Source organism: Macrosteles quadrilineatus, unplaced genomic scaffold (assembly GCF_028750875.1).
Source record: "Macrosteles quadrilineatus isolate MER2022 unplaced genomic scaffold, UCM_ALF_1.0 Scaffold_5__1_contigs__length_97177068, whole genome shotgun sequence".
Classification (NCBI taxonomy): Eukaryota; Metazoa; Arthropoda; class Insecta; order Hemiptera; family Cicadellidae; genus Macrosteles; species Macrosteles quadrilineatus.
In genome coordinates this window covers 17,153,509-17,180,315 of record NW_026542598.1, presented here as the reverse complement: position 1 = coordinate 17,180,315, position 26,807 = coordinate 17,153,509, and the positions used below count along the sequence as shown (strand labels likewise).

General features: G+C 33.3%; 1 protein-coding gene across 7 annotated transcripts in view; it reads right to left on the bottom strand.

Moving 5' to 3' along the window:
- Window positions 1-26,807, bottom strand: part of LOC128994290 (cAMP-specific 3',5'-cyclic phosphodiesterase) — a 721,667-nt gene that overhangs the window by 304,050 nt on the left and 390,810 nt on the right. Inside the window, exon 1 of one of the 7 annotated variants that reach the window (XM_054418718.1) lies at window positions 9,346-9,449. The exons of the other annotated variants lie outside the window; for them this stretch is intronic. Within the exon in view, the coding sequence (XP_054274693.1) occupies window positions 9,346-9,434 (89 nt within the window). The 5' untranslated portion in view covers window positions 9,435-9,449. Of the gene's footprint in view, window positions 1-9,345; window positions 9,450-26,807 lie in introns of those variants that run through there. 7 annotated transcript variants of the gene reach the window in all.

Below are 26,807 nucleotides of genomic sequence, written 5' to 3'. Positions count from 1 at the left end.
GGGGCTCTGACGCATGCGTCGCTACATTTCAACAAATACTTCTGCTATTGGTATTTAACATCGATCTCCGAAAGTCGTTTATTATTCATCACCTGAAATGTATGATTGGAACCGTCGCCTGGAGCTTATCGGCGAAATGTAAATAATTTAAATGCTCTTAAGAGTGAGAAGTGTGGTTAGCGTATCTTGTACGTTGATACTATAAAGTTCTCCGGAAAGTAAATAAAGAAACGTCTTATAACACTTAAAACATATATTTACGCTTATACTGTTACTCACAAGACGGTAAATATACAAAAAAGGTGGTAAGTGGTGATCGATTTCGAATGGACACTTCAATCATCGTCAGACCTAATAGGCGGATGACGTCAATTAATTTTTAAATGTACAAACTTGTCTTCCGTCAAAAGTAAAAATTACCAAAAATATAAATGTATTGGGGGAATTGAATAGATACTAAGTGATTTGTTAAATATAAGTAACACTCAATGCTCTACATTCTAGATTTAATCGTCACATTTTGTGGTCAAATTAGTAATATTCAGTTGTTTCAAAAATTGTCTGTAAATTGAACGTAAAGCAAAATATAAGCTTTGTGTTTAAAGTAAGCAAAAATTTTATATTGATTAAGCACTAATATTTTTCTTGTTGAGACTTTAGATATACAGGGTTAAGGCAAAAGTCTGGAACCCCCCAGTTAATTTTTAATCGCGTCGCAGTAGGAAAACCAAACTCGGCACATATTTACAACATAAGAAATTGCACTTTTTTTTTAATAAAAGTTACAACTTTGCCCCGGCCCCCAAAATGGGGTATTTTGGGGACAGCCCCAAATTTTCAAATGTAAACACCTATCATGTGACCCCTCATTTTAAAGGGTTTCTGAAGACAAATTAAATGGCGCAAACTAAAGGTCAATATCGCACCCCTAATCAAAATGGCAGTCATTTTGAAATATCAATTTTTTAAAGTTAAGTGGGGGTGTCCAGACTTTATCTTGCTTGCTCATCTTAAATAATTAAAATGGCTGCCATTTAGATAAGGGTGCAATATTGACCTTTGTTTGCGCCATTCAATTTATTTTGTTAAACCCTTTAAAATGAGGGGTCACATGATAGGTGTTTATATTTGAAAATTTGGGGCTGCCCCCAAAATATCCCATTTTGGGGGCTGGGGAAAAGTTGTGACTTTGATGACAAAGTGCAATTTCTTATGTTGTAAATATGTGCCGAGTTTGGTTTTCCTACTGCAACCTGTTAAAAAGTTAACTGGGGGGTTCCAGACTTTTGCCTAACCCTGTATAAACACTGTGAATATTCAATGTTAGGCCTACATTTAATCTAATGGAAAACAAGCGAATGTAACATACTCATAAACCTTGAGTTACCTAGCTTATATTGGAAGTGGTTTGATGCAGATTCAGGTACCACCTCGACTGTAGAATGTTATTTACTTTTCTACCTTGTACAAAGCGACCCATGGAGATTGGTTTGGAAATACAAAATACGACCAAGAATATTGAATCTGTTGCTCTATTTTTGCTAGGAAAGTGGTTTTCTGACGTTGAGCGATATAGCGATAACACTACGTGAATACGAAAAGCTACAAATATTTAAATTTACAAGGATTTTTAGCTAAGAGAATGCTTCTGGCGATACTAAAACGACAGAATCTACATTCATATATTTTATGTATAATCTTCAGTTTATGATACAACATGGACGGGCAGGGTGTTTTATTTTCAAGTTTATGCTCAACATTTGATCGGATTTGAAAGGTAATAGTCGGAATTTAGGAACGCAATAAAAATAGTAGGGCTACTGATGAAATTTTACTGTAAGGCTATATCAAACGTTTTGTAATGCAATTTTTTGTTTTTTATCGTAAAGTTTGTTGTATTAGGCATGCAGATTTCCTAATTTATTGACTTTCTACTTGACGAAAAACTAAATTTAGTAAGAACTACAGTATATGAAACAAGTTTAATAGCATTTAATTCCAGTGGCAACATGTTGGATGAAAAATATAATTTATTTACGTACTCTACAATCATGCTACAATTTATGGGACAAATAATACATTTAATGAATACATCTAATACACATAAAATGCTGACAACCTTTAAAATAATTTTTTTCTTGGAGACTAAAAGGGAAAACCAGGCAAGATAGTAAGTTAAGAAACTAAATTTTCATAAATAATTCTAGTACCACTCTAAAGATTTTATAAACCTACTATAAAGACTTTTGTTTGTCGCTTCCTGATACTACACCCTGAAGCTTAAAAAAATCGTAATAGTTTTTAGTCCTACAATTTATTATACAACTCCTTCGACAATAACTTGATATAAAATTAACATAACGCAATCTAAACCCCATATCTATTAATTCTTTTTAATACTTTTCAATGAAATGGTGACCATACAAAGCAAGTATTTTAAGCCAAGTATGAATGGAGATGATTGTAGGATGACTGGCGCGATCTTGTAGTCATGCTAGTGACTAAGGCCGACATATTCCTTAGACACAGCTGTTAATTAATAGCCCATACAGATAATGGTAACTATGTAGGTGTAATGGACCTACAGTTTATAGTGCAATCCGATCCAGATTTTTGCCTTTCTTTGGTATATACGAATTGGTCTAATTATCAGGATAGTACTGCGGATAGTCGTAGTGCTCACCCGTGCGGACGTTAATCCACACCAGGGAATGTCGCATCCACGGTGCATGCCTATAAATATCCACAATTCGTGACCTCCTACTAGCTGGATTACAGGACGACGCTATCGTGATTTTGGAATTGGTTTTGTGACCAAAAATCCTAAAACATGTAAAGGAATCATTGTTTAGACGACCTTTTATCTTTCAATTAGCAAAACAAGTATGGGAGTGACCCCTTTCTCTAGTTGTGAAATGTTCATGTTGTCTCGATGTAACTGTGTTATCTAGTTGTTAGCTAAAAACACATCAAACCCGTGACTTGATAACAGTTGAGGTGACAGCTCGAGTCACTCTATCTAGCTGGTTGCATGACTATCAGTCCTAGAGTCTACTGCCCAAGGGTCGACAACCATTCCCAGCTCATCACGGAATGGAGAGTGACCATTGGCTAACAAACCCCTGGTCAGTCCTTATTCTGTGGTCTAATCCACGTTAACCACGGGACAGGTAGTTCAACAGTTAAAAGCAAGTAACGTGAGATACAAATGATGCAGCATGAATAACCTTGATATATATAATTACATAAACTTCGATAAAAGAACCTATTATTTACCAGAAGATCTATTAGGCCTAATTCATCCTAAGCCAACAGAATGTATAATATCTAAAATTGATAAATACTCTACGAAGTGTTAGCTGTTTTTAAAAGCGTTGAACAACTAAGTTATTATAGCACAGGAAACGTACTACTATACGATGTTATAGTAGTACGTTTTCTGTGGTTATAGGCAAACGCTGAGTAGCTAGTTCTAGCTCGAGTTTATGCACACACATCAGTTCCGGAATACGGTTCAGTCCTATCGGACTCGTCACAGTCAAAAAGTTATTCTTTATTGGATTTTCTATTGCGCTATTCACATTTATTCAGTGCAGTTCTGACAGAGGTCTGTAGGTTGCTCTGCCAACGTCCGTCAGTCAATTTCAGATTTCTTTCCATCAATATTTTTGGATTGTTCGGACACCTGACGTATATAGTTGAGGTTAGAATGTAGGTTTTATTGGTTATTTAAATTAATGTGTTTATATTTTAAGTACTGTTTGTAACAATCAACAAGATGGACGATGAACATTTGATAGAATATTATTGTGTTTTAATTAATAATTCTTGACTGTCACAACTTTGTAAATACAGAGACGGAAGCCTGACTGAAACCAACTTACAGACAGTTGGTTACATTAATGCAACTGCCATAAAGAGTTCCCACATTCCGCACTGCTAGCCTTCACCACTTCATTCGCCACTTCCTACCACTTCGTGGACCTGTTTCCCTCCCTTCCTAGATCATTTTAGTGCTGCAGATAAATTTATGTAACTGCCACACACTCCACACTGCCAGCCTTTACTACTCCCCTCACCACTTCTAACGTCGTGGACCTGTTTACCTCCCTTCCCATCGCATTTTAGGATTAATGTAACAGCCACAGACGGTTCCGACACTCCGGACTGTTCGCCTTTACTACTTTCTTCACCACTTCCTACGTCTTGGACCTGTTTCCTCCCTTCTCATAGCATTTTATTATTTTAAATACAATTATCTAACTGCCACGCCACGAACGTTTCCTACACTCCACACTTCTCGCCTTTACTACTTCCTTCACCATTTCCTACGTCCTTGACCTGTATAAGTTGCAATTCATAAGATGGATCCATGAATGGGGTTCACCAATGAATTGTTTAATATGAAATGCTATTTGTTATAACCTCATTTAGCTACGTAAATTAAATCTGTTTAATTACTGTACCTAAGCAAGTATGTTTTATCTATCACTGTACCTATTCGATCAGTGGTCGTTTCCGAATTGGGACTTAAATGTAAACCTAAGACCTTCTCTGTAGCATTAGATCAGTTGTGATCATCCGAATCTTTTTCCTTTGTACCGTGTTTAGGTCGTGGTTTAATTTCAACATATGCTATGATTCTTTGTTTTGTTTACATTTACTTCGTTTTTTGTAACCATCATGGCAACCCACAAGACCAATGTTAAAATTTAAAAACTTTGAGTTACTTTAAAATTATATAGGCATTATCAAAAATTGAAATTGGTTACGTAGGCTATGCAATACACAACAAAACATACAAAATACATTGTGTTGGTTTGGCATACAAACATTTGACAAAATAACCTTGGTAAGTTTGGCTAAAATATGTTCAGCCATTATTGAGATTAAGTGTTATAAAGATTGCATTGAAGTTGATCCCAAAGAGCTACGCTTCGCTCCGCTCAATTAGGGAATACAACGAACTATAATAGTAATTAACACAGTTTGACTTATTTGGAGTCTATTCTTGATTAAATATAATTTAGTACATAGCATTATAAATTACTACCTACCAAAAAGTATAGTATAATTCCAAAAATCCTACTTCAAAATTTATACTGATGTCAGTTAATTATTTCCAGATTTTAGTTTCCTCATCAAAGTTTCCTCCTTTTTTTAATTAACTGTCGGCTTACTGTAGTGAAAATCCAATTGTACATGACATACCTGTTAGAGCTTACCTGGAATATCTTGTTAAACGTAAACCAAGCTACATCATTATCTCTTTACATGTAATGATGTAATGTGAAACGAGATTTGCTTAACTACAGTACAGTATTATTGTTTTTGGAATTCGCCTATTCTTTACCATATTTTTGTGTCAAAAGTTGTTCGCGTTAAATATTAAAAATTAAAAGTGCTATTTTACCAAAGAGTTTTATTACAATATATCTGAATGTTGAAATATAATTTGCATGTAAGGCTACCGTAGTACCAAATTATGTAATGGAGAGTAACTATTCAAATTTTATAATATTACACAATATTTTACAACATAATCAGGGTGTTTGAACGCAACCCAAATTAAAAGTAATGTGAGACACATTTTAATGACAAAAACCCGCTTATGTTGGTATACCGTTTTTCTTTACTCCATTGCCGAACAGCTGATGTGCACTGTTGCATGGTTATCTATTAGATTTAGTGTTATTGGGGTTTTATCGTAAATAAGACACAAGAAGGCGTTCCTCCAGGCTCAAAGAGTTATAAGAATACGTTAAATTACTTATTTTATCCCAAGAAAAGGTTTGAAATTAAGTTTCCAGGTGTGTCTTTAGTGCTTAATAAATCAACTATTATTAACAAGAATAAATTAAAGGAGACCGTATCCATAGTAAACTATAAAACAAAGACCTACTTACCTACATGTTCAATTTGAGCTCGTAAAAACATTATGTTGAGTCTAATAAAAAAAATCCCAGTAACATCATTGATAACTAAGCAAAGATGCATATCAGCTGATCGGTGTAATGCAACAAATAAAACAGGGATACCAACATATAGGCCCCTAAGCTTGTTCTGTCATTAAAAGGTGTTAAAAAAGTACCCTGTACTTATAACCTACATGAATTGTTAAATACATTAATCTGGAGATGGAATTGGTCTGGTTAAAGACAATTTTTAAATGTTACTTAGTTTTAAAACAAAACGTGAAACTACATCGTTAAATCCTGGATGCCAGTTTAGTACCGCGGTCTCGATCTATTGAGGAAGTCGAGAACTAAGTTGGTCCAAATCGATACACGGAAGCGACGCTACAGCTGGTTTAGCGCAGGAGAACCTTAGCCCTAGAAACATTAAACCTTGACTTGTCAAAGTAAATTTAGGGCGACCTGTCAATCATTGCAACGTAACCCCCTGATGTGTCAACTGTAGGGCAACGTGTTAACCCTTGCCATGGGGCAAACCTTCAGTCATCAACTTAAATTTAGGACAAACAGCCATTCCTAGTCCTCACTTATCAACGTAAATGTAGGGCAGCCTGTCAAACATTTCAATGTAACCCATTAATGTGTCAAGGTAACTGTAGGACAACCTGTCAAACCTAGCAACGCTAAACCCTCATTTATCAATGTAAATGTTGGACAACCTGTCAACCCTAACAACGCTAAACCCTCAAGTATCAATGTAAATGTAGGACAACCTGTCAACCCTAACAACGCTAAACCCTCAAGTATCAATGTAAATGTAGGACAACCTGTCAATCCTAGCAACGCTAAACCCTCAAGTATCAATGTAAATGTTGGACTATCTGTCAACCCTAACAACGCTAAACCCTCAAGTATCAATGTAAATGTTGGACAACCTGTCAAACCTAGCAACGCTAAACCCTCAAGTATCAATGTAAATGTTGGACAACCTGTCAAACCTAGCAACGCTAAACCCTCAAGTATCAATGTAAATGTAGGACAACCTGTCAACCCTAACAACGCTAAACCCTCAAGTATCAATGTAAATGTAGGACAACCTGTCAACCCTAACAACGCTAAACCCTCAAGTATCAATGTAAATGTAGGACAACCTGTCAACCCTAACAACGCTAAACCCTCAAGTATCAATGTAAATGTAGGACAACCTGTCAACCCTAACAACGCTAAACCCTCAAGTATCAATGTAAATGTAGGACAACCTGTCAATCCTAGCAACGCTAAACCCTCAAGTATCAATGTAAATGTTGGACTATCTGTCAACCCTAACAACGCTAAACCCTCAAGTATCAATGTAAATGTTGGACTATCTGTCAACTCTAGCAACGCTAAACCCTCATTCATCAATGTAAATTTTGGACAACCTGTCAACCCTAACCACGCTAAACCCTCAAGTATCAATGTAAATGTAGGACAACCTGTCAACCCTAACAACGCTAAACCCTCAAGTATCAATGTAAATGTAGGACAACCTGTCAATCCTAGCAACGCTAAACCCTCAAGTATCAATGTAAATGTTGGACTATCTGTCAACTCTAGCAACGCTAAACCCTCATTCATCAATGTAAATTTTGGACAACCTGTCAACCCTAACAACGCTAAACCCTCAAGTATCAATGTAAATGTAGGACAACCTGTCAACCCTAACAACGCTAAACCCTCAAGTATCAATGTAAATGTAGGACAACCTGTCAATCCTAGCAATGCTAAACCCTCAAGTATCAATGTAAATGTTGGACTATCTGTCAATCCTAGCAACGCTAAACCCTCAAGTATCAATGTAAATGTAGGACAACCCGTCAACTCTAGCAACGCTAAACCCTCATTCATCAATGTAAATTTTGGACAACCTGTCAACCCTAACAACGCTAAACCCTCAAGTATCAATGTAAATGTAGGACAACCTGTCAACCCTAACAACGCTAAACCCTCAAGTATCAATGTAAATGTAGGACAACCTGTCAATCCTAGCAACGCTAAACCCTCAAGTATCAATGTAAATGTAGGACAACCCGTCAACTCTAGCAACGCTAAACCCTCAAGTATCAATGTAAATGTTGGACAACCTGTCAACCCTAACAACGCTAAACCCTCAAGTATCAATGTAAATGTAGGACAACCTGTCAACCCTAACAACGCTAAACCCTCAAGTATCAATGTAAATGTAGGACAACCTGTCAATCCTAGCAACGCTAAACCCTCAAGTATCAATGTAAATGTAGGACAAACTGTCAACCCTAACAACGCTAAACCCTCAAGTATCAATGTAAATGTAGGACAACCTGTCAATCCTAGCAACGCTAAACCCTCATTTATCAATGTAAATGTTGGACAACCCGTCAACCCTAGCAACGCTAAACCCTGAAGTATCAATGTAAATGTAGGACAACGTGATAACCCTTGCAACGTTAAACCCTCTCTTTTCAACATAAATGTGTAGGGCAGCCTGTCAGACATTGCAATGTAACCCCCTAATGTGTCAATGTAAATGTAGGACAACCCTAGCAACACTAAGCCCTTACATATCAATGTAAATGTAGGACAGCCTGGCAACCTCAGTAACATCCGAGACTTACTTATCAATATCAATCTATCATAAGCCGTCTATTCTAGCAACGATATCTTACTTATCAATGCAAATGAAGGATACCTGTCAATCTTAGTAACGTCAAACCCCCACTTCGTAAATTTAGGATAATTTATCAACAACAAACCCAACACATTCAACATAAATTGTGTAAAGCATGCTTTAAGGTATGTGTTACTAAAAACGTATTATAAGTCAGGCGTCCTCATATTTATCTAGATTCATTATTATAAGTGTAATCTTTAATGTATTATAAGTAGGCAATATACCTTTTAGTGTCTAAATATTAGGCAACAGTATTTCAATTTTCAAGCCACCTATGATTGTACGAGTTATAACAAAATTCAGGTGGAAGGATTATTGAATATTTTATTTAAAACGATTATTTTCAGCATTGTTTACCAAGATACTCTAATCTTTAGCGTCAATCGTTTAGCTTCAACTTTAACTACGGGTCTAACAGATAAAACAAAAGTAACATAATAAGAGAAAGTAGTATTATCATTACATTACAGATTGAGGACTATATTATTCTTTAAGATCCAACCGTGTAAATTAATCGCAATTATATCAGCTTCAGAAGATTCTGATGCAAGCCGTGAATTCAAAACCACACCTGTAGGCTATTTCAAAACCAATTTTACGATTTACTTACGATAGTAGGCCTAACCTATTTAGTAACCTTTATATTACACTTACTGTTTACTACTTTTCCTATAAACTAGATTTTTTATTTGCTACTTCTACAAATACAAACATCTATATAGTTGTATTTCAGTAAATTACCGTTGAACGTTGCGTAGACTAGGACTGCATGGGCAGCACGTGCTTCCATCTCTCTTCCGCTTCCGGCGAACGCACCAATCCTGGCCCATCCCGCCTCATTCGCCCTCTCACTCGCACTCAAGTGACGTCACACGACAGGTTCGGACATGTCTATTACTGTAGGTCCTACCGCAGACCTAGCATCTTTGGTAAAGTCATTCGACCTGGGGATCAGGGAGATGGTAACTTAGACTTGGACCACTGTGGGGGAAATGGAAAAGGCTCTACATGGACTAAAATTGAAACTATTACAAAAGGTTTTAACGTTTGTACATTTTGTATCCTGACATTTCTTGTTAGGCATAGGTGTTCTTCTTCTGATCCTACAACTGATATTTGTTCAAGGATTATATTATCTACAACTGATTATATTGTATCCTTTAAAGGTTTTCAAGTGTAAACGCTTGTGTTACTTTCATGGGATGGGACAATTGGCGTTTGAACATATTGATTTGAGAACTATAGAATATTGATCCTAGACTCCAGTAATAGATTTGCTGTCATGTACTATGTAGGATACGTAGTCCAACCGTTTTTAAGAAAATATTCACAATGCTACATTATTGATAGCTCACTACTCACTAGCATTAGTTTTTATGTTCCATTGGGTAATTAATTGTTGAAATATGTTAATCATTTATAAATGGCAGTTTTGATAACGATAGTTACAATAAAGAGGTTTGTAAGAGGTTTTTACGTGAAAGTATTTCTATGTTATTCTAAGACCGATTTAACTAGTACCAAAAATTATTATAAATATGTTATTAAATTACGATAGAATGGTAACACTAAGCTACTTCAGTTAGTTCAATTTAGTTTGTTTAGGTATAAAGCCATTATTTGCCAATGTTTGCAAAATCAATAGATTAAATAAGATCTATTGATAATTCACAAATCAATAAAATAACAGTATGTATGCAAACATAGACCTAAAAACCATATATGGTTTTTTTACTACAGTGAGGTTTAACACCGATTGATTAATACACTGCTAACGCAAGTATTCATGGTAAATTAAATCCACCCACAAACACTAATAATACGGTTTAAATCTTGTAATTACTAATATCGATAGATACAAGAACAATTACACTATCTAATTATATCAAACCTAGGTTCAAAGGAATTTAAGTCAAACAGCGCGATAAATCGGACCTCACAGGTTATAATCGCTCTAATCTGGTGGGATTTAAGGGGCGTAATTATCAAATAAAATGTACAGCACGATATAAACACACTACAGAACGGCTCGGCCCGCCCTTGCAGTTGAGGGTTGCTTTTACACAGGGTAGGTTAGGCACTACACCAAACTCACCTTCGTCTGGAAACTATTTAAAAAGTATTTAATCACTCAAAAATGCATAGAAAACAAAGTATAACCCTAATGTAGGTGACGGTTGACGAGCCCGGGAGCGACGACAGCGCGCGGTGTGGCGGTGGCCGGCACTACACGCCACGGCCGCCATCTTGGATGCTGTGGGGGTGGTATGACGTAAGAGCGATGTCAGCTCCTTTGCGAGCTCTCAACCCCCTTTTTCATTAAAAATGTGCGGTCTAGCTCTTGCCGCTCGTTGAGGTATGAGTGTTGTGGCCGGCGGTCAATACGTCACGCACGCACAAACACACACACGCACACTCACAGGCGATTTGACCTATAAATACCGAACGGTGACGTCACTGTGTCTGTATTTATCACGCAATATCCTCACCTTAACTTACACTTGCAAGCTGCATTTGAAATTAGTTCATTCATTCCAATATTTTATTCTAGACTTGATAGGAATAAGATCTCTTTAGGGTGTTACCAAAACTAAACCTTGTATTTGTCTATAGTACTGGTAAAATTTAAACCCATATATTGTAAAGGAGAAAAAAATATAAAAATACCTTGTGATTTACGAATGTGAACTATTATTGATAATACACTCAAAGCTATGTGATTAAAAATTATAAGACACAATTTGAATGACAGTTAATTCGGTGCCTTTGGCAATTTTACTACTTAAAATTGTATAAAATAATAAGTAAAAGAAATCGATTCTATATTTTTTTCGTTTATCTAGTTTAATAACAATATGTAGATATGTAAAGTAATTATAGGTCGATTAAAATTTATTCAGGTACTTTCCTGTTAAAGGGAATATTCATTATTATCGATCTGATTTCTTTCGATATATCGACATTTTCGTTTTCCTTTACGATCCATACCTTCTGTTTTAATATCTTCAAACACACATTTGTATGTCTGTGTCGTATTACTCGTGTACTTCAATTTGTCTATAAAATTAACATTTTTACTTTGGTGTTTAAAATTATTCTGCATTTAGCACTGGTAGGTAAATAAAAATCGTTCTATCATAGACTAACCAGCTTCATATAATATGGTTCTATCTACCCTAGACTATTCAAAATCATATTACAGTACCTCACGTTGTATATAAAATATTGAACATAAGTAAGTCTTAGATTTTGTAGTCATGAATCTACTGACAAATGTTTCCTCAATGCAGAAAACACATTTTGCAATTGTAAACACATAGTGCTGTTAAATGTAATAATCACACATTCAACTAGTTTTAGTGTTGTAAGTTTTCATTACAATATGTGGTTGAATACGAGTGATTGAGTAGGCTTAAATTACGTAAAACACAGTTTTTTGTTTAAACACTTCTTTACACGGAGATGTAGGTGACTAAGCATCGCCACCTTTAAATAAGATAATGGCTAAACCGACTGAAAATATATCGGAATACCCACACAGGTGACAACGATAAAGTCACTTAGGGTAGAATTACTCGTGTATCTTAACTCATCTTTTAGCCATGATATTGAATATCAAATTTTCCCTCAGTTAAATAACGCATCAAATCGATCAAGAGCTTTTCTCAAACGGTTTGTGTGAAATTAAACACGATGGTTATACGAGTATAATAACGTTATACTCTCAACCACTTGCAACCAAATATTGGCAATACTTCCTCTTCATAAACGTATTAAATATTAAAAAAAAATACTTTTCCTACAGTTACCTAACCATGTACATGTTCTCTCACTGATTTGAGAAAGCAAAGTGGCCAATTCGCTCATCAGTGAGACAATGTTAACATTGTCCCACTCTAATTACTTTGTCTCACTCCAAATTTGTAACGTGAAGGCACGATATAGTGAGCGCGTGGTAATATGCAGGCAACGGTTGTGTCCTGATTGCGAACAGTCCAGATTGCGAACAAGGGTAAAATCGTCCAGACTGCGAACAACTCAAAAATGCTGTGGACTACCTGGGGTGGTGTGAATAAAAACTAGTATTTGCTTAAACTAAGCTGATTTCAAGTATATTCTAAGTTTTAGGTGAATAAAAGTAGTCAGAATATACTACCCCTAGTAAATTCTAAGATCATCAAATGACTAGAATATTCTAACCTTTGTAGGTGAATAAACGTTAGTTTTTACTAGCCAGGGCTAGTATATTCTTAAAGATTTTTAAGCTAGGGGTAGGCAGGCTAGCATTCTGGTGACGGAGGCCAAAAAAGGGTTATCAGTCATCGTGGCTATGTTTATGCATGTACGGAACAGAAAAACGTACTCTATCAGGCGTGAGTTAGATGTAGATAAGTCCAAGCAGTACATTTACCAGTACTTTACTGGAGTAGAAGCATGTGCACTTGTAAAGTCCCCCATACAGTGTTTGCTTCTATGAACAAAAATTTAAGTTTTTTTATGTTTTTTTTAATATTTTTTTTATTTATTACAAATCTTGGATATGGGGTAGGAAATAGAAGTTGGGAGACTTTAACAATGTTTATAAAACAATGTATTTATTTCCAAAGAAGCAGTCAGTGTCATCAATGTTGTCGCCCATAATCATGTCACTTCCAATAGAGTTCTTTACTTCCAAGTTCCAACTGCCTTCCTTTTTAATTTGAATTTTGATCAGTTTGATCTGCTGTATCAGTACCAAACGTTGAAGTTCTGGAAGTGAGAGATCTTTGGTTTCTTCTGTTAAATATGATTGAAATTAAATATTGTACGTGTATTTTGAAAATCAATAAATTGTAGCTGGATAACATAAATATATAAAAAAACATACTGAACTGTTTTGTTTATATATTAAAGGAAATATTTTCTTATATTTTATGTTTACTTCAGAATAATTAATCTATATGAATAGGAAAATAATTTAGTTTTATATTATGATAGGGAAAAGAAACTAGTTTAGTATTAAAACGTTACTTTTCCAAGTTAGAAACATTTAAATGCGTTATAATCTTTTTAAAGATACTCGTTAATACCACTATAATGCCGATCTCTGATTACGATAATAAAATAACACTTTACGCACAACTATGAAAAAGACATGCAGATTAACACCTTTAGTTATAGATAGTCACCTGCAATGGACACCCTCTTTCAATTTTGTATCAAAAATCATCATAGAGCCGCGCCGACTTAAAATACGTGAGCTTGCCTAATACAAAAGTTTACTTTATTGAAATTATTGTTTATTTTGTTTTCCTCATCTTACACTTGAAAGTTTGCGTCATCTTAGTATTTTCTAGGCCTAGTTTGTTCTAACCTGTTAGAATATACTAGGAATTGCCAAATGATCCAAGTATATTCTAACTAGTCTTAGCAAATTCTTATTCACCTCGTTTTGAGAATTAGCTAAAACTAGTTAGAAAATACTAATAAGAATTTACTATTTTTATTCACTTCACTGCTGGACATGAGTCGTCCAGACTGCGAACAAATATTTTGGAATCTATAAAGATGATTTAGTCACTGTTGTTGAACGTGAGGTTTAATTGCTTGTTTTTAATGTTTTTAGGTAATAATTGAGTTGGGAATGTGATTGAATGATTAATGTTGTAATGTGTAATGCATATACATGTTATTTCGGATGTAAGATGTATGTAAGTATTGTATTGTTTTAGTTGCTATTCAAATTGCTCGTTGACGATGTTTTTTTAGGTAAGGATTAAGTTTGGAATGTGATATTGGCAAATGCATGTTACTTCGGCTAATTATGTTAAAACTATAGTATTCATATGACATGATTGTTTTATTTCTTTTACTCTGAGATTGTTTAGTAATTGTAGTTGCTTGTTCAAGTCAAACATATTATAATTAATTTTAAATAAACAGCCACTTAAAAAATTATATGAACGGGTTTGTGAGTCTGAAAGAATCTGTCTGTTAATATACAAGCGGCTTTACGTAAAATTATACTACGTCTCATAAAGATATGTGTCTTCAAGAACATTAATCCTCTCCATTATGTATATTACCAGTCTAAAATTGTGATTTAGGCTAAATCATTTTGTTAAGGGTTTCTATGAAAGGGTTGAAAACCCCGACCACTCAAAATTTGTTCGCAATCAGGAATCCTCCCCACCCCACGGACGACCCCCTTCACCTCGTAGAACCAAACATGTTCGCAGTCTGGACTGTTCGCAATCAGGACTGTTCGCAATCAGGAGGACACCGCAGGCAACGTCGTATGCGCGCGAAATACGTTGGCAGCACTGGCTGTAAATCAGCTGGTCAGCTGTTGTACTGTTGTATTTGTCACTTCACATTAAATGTTATATTAAAAGTTCATTTTTGTGTAAAAATAGGTTATGTTTCTTCAAAAATTTATTTGTTTGATGGTAACTGTAGGAAAAGTATAATGTGCAACTCGAGTTCAAAGTACAATTGCCTCACTCGAGAAACCATTCCTCACTCGCCTACGGCTCGTGAGTAAGGATTTCTCTCGAGTGAGTCAATTGCTCACTTTTCTCACTAGTTGCACAAATAACTATAGTTATTACAGTACGTTATTTGTTACTGATAATTTTATAATTGAATATTAAGGGTCTCAAGGCTGTTTAATTTAAAATTTAAGTATGTGTACTTAATAGTTAAGGATACGAATTTATCGCAACCATGTCAATAAACTAAGTTATTTTATTTAAATTTTAATTTCACAGTTAAAATATACTTGAGCTTTAGATAAAAAATACAATTCATACAATTCAAGTTTGTTAGGGAAAAAGTTATGTACCCTAAACCCTCATCATTCCGGACTGCAAATCCAATTTTACTGGATTACGGGACGACTTAAAATTGAATGTAGTGCTATTCTAGGACGTTTTGGGTAATCCTGGAATATAATTAGTCATATTTTACGAAGAGCAAGTACTTGGTGGTTAATTCAACAATACCATGGTTTGGACCTTTTCCTACAAAAATATACAAATCTGTAGTGTGAAACCGCTCAAAATCAATTATGAGTATTACGATTTAAAATATAAATAAACTTATTAAGCACTGTAAATTATTCTCAAAACTGAATGTTGAAAAAGATTACTCATTTATAACTTATCTGTTAGATGAATTTGGATTAATATAGGTTTAATGTACAATGATTACTCCTCGGGTTATTTTAATATAACAATGCATTACTGAACACCATCTAAGATGCAAGTGTTGCGGTATAGGACCACGTCAGTGTGTATGTGTATACCACGTGACCATGCCGGGGGTTGGGGGTTGAGGAGAGCTCGCTCTGTGACAGGTGACCCGTGTACCGGGACTCAGCCATGTGTAACTACCCTCCAACCACCAGCTTCTAGCCTCGACTTTAGTTCGTAACTGCGTAAAAGGTAGCTTGGGGCGTTTCACCACAAATGAGGTAGAAAAATCGATTGACTTTCTCAGTTAAATTTGATATTTTGCGGTCGTTTGAAACTAAAAGTGTATTTGTAGGTTGGTTTATGATTTATTGAGATACTGAAATATATTTGATACTAAATGTAGTAACTACAATTAATTGTAAAGACTTGCGATAAAAAATTGACTTAAATACATCTTTTCTACATAAGGGTTTTCTTAAATACACCAGCACATGAAAAATAAACAGTCCATACAAACATGAATGTGCATATAAAACGAATTATTGGATTTTAGTTTAATATTCTGGAGTATAGTTACCAAACGACCAAACGTCGAGTGGTATTGACGTTAAACTAAATATGAGCCGTGTACCAATATGAGTAAGAGAAATACAAAATAAGCAGTGTACACCACATTTAATCACATACAAATAACTTGCAATACAACAGTGGTAAAAATATGTTCAATGCTTTGACCTCATCAACAATGGACTATAGAGTAAAGAAACACCCTTTCCAAACACCCCCTTACACCCTCAAATATTTATTCTATCGTACTAGACAAGATTTGTAACCCATATTTCAGTCATTTTTTATCTGGTGTCTTGGTTATTTTACCCTCATTGAAATCTTTAATATGTAGTATTACTAATATGAGTGTTGCTTATACCGTGTGTTTTAGTCCCGGAACGGTTTGATATATTTATAAGCTTTAGATAAAAAAAAACGGTATACATTGGTATAGGTCTACATAAGGCACTTCTAAAAATCCACTTTTTTTAGGAATTGTAATTTTTTTACATGAATGGGACGTTGAGTAAGTGGATAATCATAATTGTAAGCATAGCTTGATATGGACATAAAACTAAAGGTCTTAATTAATAGAAGATGATATCGCAAATTTGACCTCAAAAGGTTGGCTTTACCAAAAATTTTGGTGTTTTAGATTTTCTCTTAATTTGGGAAATCCTATTGTTGTAAAATATTGTAGGACTAATAGTATTTACTATTCCAACAGTATCAGCTATTTTCTTGTTATAACGTGAACCTAAAATAACTTCTTGATCAGCATTGTACGTGTTATTAAATTTACGGAAAGTAAATAAAAGATACGTCTTATAACACTTAAAATTTTAAGTGTTATAAGACGTATCTTTTATTTACTTTCCGTAACCTTTAAAACGCCGCCATTTTGTGTCGACTGAACTACAATTTTGCTAATAACTAAGGCTTTTGTAATTTGATCTCCATATCAACCTCGTATTACTTTGAATACTTTCCAAAATTATTCTTCGTGGGCGAGCAACCCTTACAAGATAAGAAAATTAAAGTCGAAGAAAATTATTCATTGAAAATGTGGATTTTTATTATTGTAGTCGGTTTCAAATTATACTGTTTTACAATATAATGGTTAAAAATATGTTACACCTTTCTGGGAATTTCCTAGCACACTGCTTATAAATTAACTACATTTCCAAATATTAGTTGAATGGTTAGTTAATACAGTTAAAAATTACAGAGTGTTCCACGAACAGGTTCAAACGATTGATTTTATATTACTTGCTCATTTACAAAACCAACATTTTGAAAAAAAAAAACATTATTTGGTTAATTATGGCTAGTTTGCATGTAATATAATGGAGGTTTATCAACATTTACATATGTATCTTATACATTAACGAATAATTATTTTGTACTCCTCCGCAAGCTATTTTTATAATGCCAAATGTAGGTTATATTCCAAAGAAAGTTTGAATAATATCAGTCACTGGATAATGGCTTCTGGATGCACCTAGTTTAATCTTTTATCAGATAAACGATAAAAGATGTAATAAGGAACTATTGTTTTTTTTGTTTTTTTTTATTCCTTTTTGCACAAAATGTTGTACTAAAATGACAACTCTAATCCATCGTCATATATTTCGATTATTGATTAGGCCTACTGATGATATTCTGTTATTGGGGACTGATTGAGAAGCTTAGATTCAATAATATACTTACTCAGTTATACATTTAATAGTATAAGTCGTCATTGGATATAAAATAAGTTATCGAAGAACATTAGAATACAAATTATAAATATTGTGACAAATTTAAACCATAAGATAAAGGAAAGTAAAGTGGAACTGTGTGGAAACTGTTGATGAATAACACGATTTAATTGGAAGACTTAAAATTCACGGTTTTATATATATATAGGTACATACTAAATACAAGAGTATGACAAGTATTTTAAATATTTTTTTTAGTTTACTAGTCAAAACTTTACAAAGGAAACAATATTATTTATCTAATTACTGCAAGTACGATAGACCACAGTGGTGAATGTGTATTAAAATTTAACTTGTTATTTATTACATACAACAGTATTTACATTTTCTATTAATTCTTTTTAAATTATTTTGTAAAATCAATGTAATGCCATTAGTAAGAATGTGGTTATCAAATATTGTAATTAAAACTAGTTACTGTAAATAACCAAGTAAATCTTGATATAAATAAATAATATAATTCCAGGAATACATGATCAATAGAGAGTAAGCGGTGTGTTTGAGATGCTAAGGCAGACAATGAGCAAATGTTAAACCTGACGCATTCTAGCGGAAAAGCTTTACACTTGAGGTGAGGCTGGTATTGATTTACAACAATGCTGTGTTAGTCAACCGAGCATGTAGTTGACAATATGTCCGCGAGGTACCAGCACAAGCCACAACAATGCGTTTACAGTACATTGTGTACCCTATTCAACCTTGTGCTTATCAATGCAATGATGTTTCCGTAAACTATTTGTTGTTAAGGATTTTATCAAATATGCTATTGGTCAATGTGTGCGTGTTTGAAAACAGAAAGTGATCAAATATTATTTAAAATTAGAAATGTTCTTATTACTAATCACACTAGAAAACTTCAGTTATTCGATTTTTTTATATTTATGTTTAGTTTCTTTTTAAGCTTTACGTTTTCTATGAACTTTTAAACTATACCTAACGTCATGAGCTAAATGGCCTTCTACGTAATATATGTATAAAACCAGGTCGTACTGTACTATAAATAAACTATTCACTAAACCAATATGCAGATTAAGCAGATAAAACCAACATAGCTTATTAAAAGGGAGGCTAGTTTCTACGAAATAAAACGATGGTTGAATATTAACTATTGATTATCCACGTTTATTCAACTGCTGAAGAGTTATGTTTATTAAGACTTCATTAGTTACTGGTTAGGTGCAGGTTTTTATACAAACCCTCTTGAATAACTGTCAAATAATATTAAATTAAATAACGGTGATACAATAAAATATTTCCACACACCACGGTACTTAGTACCAGGTTTATTGTATGCATTTACATAAGTAAAAACGTTGTATGATATTTTGTTGTTAAAATGCAAGCTAAAAAGTTATTAATGGGAGCCAGCTGGTCTAGTGGTAGAGCGCGGGACCTCTGTCCTCAAGGTCCCGGGTTTAAATCCCGCTAATCACCGATGTATTTTATCTAAGTGATAATGCCGAAACCTCTAAGTCTAGCCTAAAGTAATGCGAAAAACAGTACTGGGCTTAGATAAAAACCAAATTTCATAAATTTAAAAGATAGTTGTTTCAAGAAATCATGGAGTTCAACCTTTTCAATTCTATTAGAAGAAACTAGGTTAATAGATTCTTACTAACCTTTTTGCTATACGACTTGGGATTTCCAAAATTTACCTATCGAAAATTATAGCTTTCAACATAGCTTAAATACTAGCGCTTGTGTTTATAAACTAAAAATAACTTGATTACACATATCACCCAAGGTTATATTTGCAAGTCTCACAGTGTTCATATGAACACCGTTGAAATAATAAGGATCCAGCCTTATGTAATATGTAAAGGAAACGTTTGAAGCAAGTGTGGTGGTTCCATTTAAACAAGTTGGCATCGTTACAACATATCTATTTGTACTAGATATGTTCAACTACTATGTTGCCATAAGGAAGAGTGAAGGAGACAATTAGACATAACGGATTTTTAGAACCCTTACTAATGATTGTTGGCACGGATATTACTTTTGTAGGCCTAACAACAAAATTTCACGAATATTTTATTTCTAAAACATCTGTAAGGATTAATAAAACCATGAATAATTAAATTGTCGTTTGGAATACCTAAATGGCTAACATTTGAACCTAGCAAGAGAACATCAACGATAATAAGATTATCATTCGGTGAATGGACGCAACATACCAATATATCTGGGAAACCTGAACTAATATGCCAACAGGACAACAAGAGGTCTTCAGATAAGCCAACTCTGAGATAAGAGAATGGCTAAGAGGGCTGTGTTTACCTCTTGAAACTCTGTAACTCAATATTACAAGGGAGGAAGACTTAACCTTCCAAGTTCCTCTTCGATAATGAACAAAGTTATACATAATGGAGTTATCAACTTTGCTTTACCTAATTTACTAGATTTATAAATAAAAGAAAACAAGCTTTATTTGAATTATAAATTTTTAAAGAAATATTTTATTTTAATGTTAACTAGTTATTTCATTGTAACTAATGTGTGTGAGCAAGTTCCACCGTGTATGGTTTTAAAAAGTGTTGTGATAGTAGGTATGATTTTAATATCTAATACGAGTTACTCACATGAAAAGTTCCCATATGTAAGAACAAACTTAGTGTAAGAAGAATTTAGTAAGAATTTTGATGATAATCTTCGTTCCTAACAAAAACCAGATGTTTCCGATTTGATGATTAATACCAAGTAGATGATTATAAAGTCAGGAATTTTCAAAAATCTCGTTTTAATATATTTCTATGAAATAATGACTTTTAATATACAGGGTGATTGGTACTCAGTGTGACAAAAAGCTGTTGGTGTAAGTACAAAGTAAATGAAGTGTGATGATGCATATAAAAGGTTCCAAGTCTAAAAATTGTTTTCCCGAAGAATTATTTCAAGTTTTTTAAAAATTAGCCATGTTTTTAAACTGAATACAGCGATTTCTCAATTACCTGTAAATGGATTTGAGTAGATAATGTAATTTTCGTGTTCTGCGTTAAATTTTGAATAAGAATAATGATCTTCTGTATAATTTAATATTCACCTTTAAGAACTTTTTTACCATGTAAAAATTGCAATTTTTCTTGATTTAAATGGCTAGCTGGTTTGATAAGCTGTAATACTCCCTGGCCTATATCTGCGCATAAGTTACCAAGGCAAGCTTTAGGTCTTGTCAACAAAGCATGTAATCATCTCAAAGCTTGCCGCTTACATGTTGTTCTATATTACGTCTTTGTAGACTTTGATGTAAGCTTTAATACAAGTCTTTTGATCTGATAATCCTTGCATGTAGAAGGTGTTCATTTTCACAAACCACAAGGAAATCCATAATACAGTATCATGTTTGTCGTTCGTGCTGGTTTATAAAGAACACAATACTGAAATAATGGATAAAAATAGCACATTGCATTCACTTCGGGTATGTTTCTAATTTTCCATAGAGTGTACAGAAACTTAAAATCGGCTATGAGCCTACTAAACGTTCATAAGTAATTAATAACTAGACTATACTACAAATGAAACCATTGCATCTTACCGTTACTGTAGTAAGACTATCCCAGTGCTTACCTGAAACGAGCATTGCACTGATTAATTAAACTGATAGTTATATGAATACTAATAATACATAACAATTAAAATATTAAATTACGAATGAACAATGGTTAATATAACTTAACTTCGTCGTTTCAACTGATTTTAAAACACACTCAAAGGATAAAATGGATAAGTTGTACTATTGTGACTTCTACCATTGTCGCTTCCATCAGATATGTACCTTGGAGTTAATATGTTTCCATCAGATTGTGGCTTACCATTGTGAACTGTACTATCTTGAGTTGTACCATTGTGAGATCTATCATTGTGAGTTGTTCCATTGTAGCTTTTACCATTGTGGTTTTTACCATTGTGGTTTTTACCATTGTGAATTTACCATTGTGACTTCTGTCATTGTGAGTTGAACCATTGTGGCTTCCACCATTATGAATTCTGCCATTGTGGCTTTTACCATTGTGACTTCTGCCATTGTGGCTTTTACCATAGTGAGTTGTACCATTGTGGCTTTTACCATTGTGACATCTGCCTTTGTGGTTTTAACCACTTTTACCATTGTGAGTTGCACCATTGTAAGTTGTACCATTGTGGCTTTTACCATTGTGGATTTTACCATTGTGGCTTTTGCTATTGTGAATTTTACCATTGTGGCTTCTGCTAATGTGACTTCTGACATTGTGGCTTCTACCATTGTGACTGTTACTTTTGTGACTTTTACCATTGTTGCTTTTACCATTGTGAGTTGTCCCATTGTGACTTCTGGCATTATGAAATACCATCACATGTCTGTAAAATTTAAAAATTCATTTCAATTATCCTTAAAATCCACTCCTATCATAACTACTCTTGTTTCATGCAATAAAAAATGGTTTATTTGAATTACAAACTTACGTTCAGTAATCAAGTTCATAAAACCTCATGACAATGGTATATTGTTTGTGAGAAAGAAGAATATTTGTAGCTTTTCCATTATAAACTAGTATGTATGCAAGAACGGTAAATTTATGTCAAAAAGAATTTTGTTTGTAATTTGTAAGAATGGCAGTTGAGCTTCCAGAATTAAAAAAAATTGTTTAGATATCAAATCATATTATGATTTCTTACACAGTCAATAACAATTAAGGTTAATTTGTACCTCGCAAAAGCAAATAATTGGAAATATATGTGATGTTTCCGAATGTGATATTTCAAAGTCATTTTTAATCAATTCGACGTTGTCGCTTTCAATGATAGCTATAAAAAGTGCTGGCAAGTAACATTTTATTCCTGCTGGCGGCTGATGAAGCATAAAATCACGTTCACTTTTATCACCATCACATAAAATGTGATGGTTTGTTTCTACTGATTCTTTGTACCTGGAATAACCACGGCGTTTTGATCAATACAGCTCCACTTGAAAATGATTGCCAGAATCCAAGGTACAAATTAAACCAGATTTCAGACAAAGTTTGACACTCTCTTCAATTTTTCATACAAGTTGAAGCTCAACTTTTCTTTTAGTGAGAAAAGAGACTTAAGATTCCAAAAATATTTTATCTGAGAAATTGTTTGTATTTTTGTCGATTGTTGTCATATAAAAGGTATTGGTTTCGAAGTACATTTATAAAGAATATAATTATTACAGTCTAATACAATTACGTAATGTTTAAAAGCCATGAGATGATAAGTTAATTTATGAGGAGTGATGCTTAATGATGCTTAATTTATGATGAGAGTTTATAAACTATTTATTTAATGTTTCATCTGGACTTAATACTTTATACACGATTATGAAAAATAATCGAACCATACCAACGATGTACGAATTCAAATTTAATTAATTTGGCACAAAAATAGCTGTTTGTGTGTTTTCATGTAAAATTAATAAACATCATACTATCTACCCTTAAAGTAACATTTGAAGAAATGGAGCATGGAGAAATGATCTGACAAGAATAAAAAACTAGAGTTAAAATAACAGTTCAATCTGCACCAATTTTAAACATTAAAAAAGCAGGCTTTATCAGTAGGATTTTAACAATAAATTAAGTAAGGTATTCAAACTGATTCTACGTAAAATACATTTACAAGTAGGCCGACATTTGATCAAATTACAATACTGCTGTGTACTTTGACTTACCAAATAGTAAAAGGACAAAAAGTAAAAAATGAATATAATTAATCAAGTAAACAAAGCAGCAAGTCGTTTTGCTGAAATGTAGGGTCCATTTCATTTTGGCTGCATTAATTTCAACTGCCAAGATGAAAAACAAACCTATTTATCTTCGGGCACAAATTTTGTTTAAAGTAAATTTTGTGTTTATCTGTCCCCAACAATTATCATCTCCAGTTACTCTAAAGAAATTTAAAAACTTTTACCTGTTAGAAGTCTCTACCCGTATTATTTTGGAATGGGGAAGGGAATCGTTGTCACATGATGATCTTCAACAAAGCATGCCAATAGTGAAAATCATAACTTGAGGCATAAGATTTAAATATACTATATTGTGCAAATAAATGCGGAACTTGCATCAAAATACTGACCTTAATATTGTAATGATGAAAATTAATCCTTTGAATAACGTATAAATGAGACGAATTATTCACACCTCAACAAATACTCTGTGTCGACAGTGAAATAGAATGCAAAACAATTTCGGACTGCATTCCAGCATTCCCGGACCCTCTCTCAGATATCTGTCCGAGTCAAGTGTATAAACCAATTCCACATTCCTTATCATCCTATTAAAGTAAAATTAAGTTGAACTACATTTCAATTTGCACAATTGGATGCCAGATATCGTTGAGGAGATCTCCCTTCGCTTAGAAAATCTACCTCTTTTTTCGTATTCTATCTATTCCTTCTCAAATAAATTTCTGATTACTTTTTTATTCATCAATTTTATTACAGTTATATGCAACATCAGTATACATTGTAATTATTTTGCTTTAAGTAAATAATGTGAATCAACTGGAGACCATTTTAAATATATTTATTATACTATTTTAGAATTATGCAGGGGTTCTGCAAAACTTTAAATTGCTATACCCTAACATAAGAATCTTCTCATAAAGTTATGTAACAAATGCAATAAAACAATGATCCTCTTATCTGCTTTGCCAATAATAGTAAGCTATGGTTATTCGTTTAGGTATAAATAAATTATCAGTGTACCGGTAAGTGAGGATAGCGTAGCTTTATGACGAAAGTTTGGAGAGGCATTCTGAGACTTGAATTTCCCTATTTGCCATTTTTTTTAATTTGTATTATTAAAAATGGATTAAAGTAAATACAATTACTTTCCTGTCAGCAAGATTTAATTCGTAAAATATAGGAATTGTTGTTGGCTGTAGATGATTTATACTGTGTACCAACTATAATGGCGTGTATAAACTATGGTTTTCCAACTTATCTTATGTTAAAATAACTAAAGCGTGACGATGATTTCTACGTTCTCAAAAACCTAACTTTAACATGCCATTCATTTAAACATTTTTAATTATAAGAACCTTTTTTTACCTGGGAAGGGGAAAAACTCTGTGAAAGTAGTGGCCAAATCAACATTAAAAGATATCTCGTTTTAAATTATATGGTAGGTTAAAAAAAATATTAAAATTTCCGAAAGATCATACCTTCTCAAATCTAGTTATTTGCTCCTCAAGGGCATATCTTTTTCAGAAAAGTGTGCCTACAAAATTGTATTTTTTTTTTATGAAACCTACATTTTGAACCTAAAGCGATGTAAGCAAAAATATATAAAATTTTTATGTCTATTCGCAACAAACACAAACAGACGGAAGTCAGTAAACGTCACCACGTAGACGTTAGGCTATAAAATCATCGTCGCTTAATCTCGAAGGTCGTTAAACTTAACGACCCTCTCTATCACCTCTGACAACAGCAATTACACGACTGTTAGTAGCTCTCTACTCTCCAGTGGGCACTCAATAAGCTGCGACCATGACGATCTGCTGTCAATAAGTTGACCATAAAAACCCTGCAAAATATTATTGGCGTAAGATAATAAACAGATTTAGAAGAGTTTTTCTTCAAATTTATTGGGTTTTTTTTTGTAAAAAATAAGCTTCAATATACATCTATAGTTTAAATTAATTAAACTATTTACATTCCCTCAGAAATGTTCAACAATAATAATAACAATTCTCTACTTTCTGAAAAATTTCAAAATCCAAACCATTCAACATTTATGTAATTTTACAAACATTTTGTACTTAAATGTAGCATAGCTGTTGTTGCTGATTCCAACACAAACCTAAGCAAAACAATATTAAAGGTACATTTTTAAAAGTTATATTTTTAAAGGCATTGCAAAATTTATTTAAAACTGCAAACTATACACTAATTACCAATAAAAAAGGTACAATAATGTATATAAATAGCGTTGATTAGGAATGTCATTTGATTCCGACATGTTATAATTGTGGACTCACAAAAGATAATCTTTTGAAGCTCTTAAATTATAATTATAAAATTTACTTTGTTAATAGACGTTGTTATGTTTGACTTTTAAATAGGTAACTCGAGTTACAAACTGTTATTTAAGTAAACATACTTTATTTGTCAAAAGATTTTGTAATTTAATTAATCTTTAGTACCGTATATAAAATATTTCCAGGGAAAAGTACTTTATTTTCAGTATCATAAAATTATACAAAAATTCTGATTCTTATTCTGAATAATGATTATTGAATTAATAATAGTTAAAAAGCATAAGGGCTTATGCAATGCTTTATAAAAGAAACAAAAATCAGCTAACAATAATATTAATTTAATACTAATTATAACATGCTAAAAGATCTTTAAAATCATTTAAAATAACAATTCAAAATAGTTTAAGAATGTAGTTTAAAAGTTTGATCTTAAATAGAAAAGTTAACAATTATACGTCTTAGTTTCAACACACAATGTGTCTAAGTATTTTCATGCAAATTAATTGTAATTATTACCCTAAACTGTATCATTATTAGTTTCTCACGATGAGAAAAAGTTGCATACAAACTTTTAATGACCAAAGTTTACTCGGGGTTGCTTTTATGAGAACCTCGAAGTTTTCATACGACTATGAATTGACTAATGCCTTGACCTTTGGATACGCGTACCTTTTAAATATCTTGTAATGATCTGGGGGTGAAAACATTAAGATCTAGGGGTGGATGGGAATTTATAATA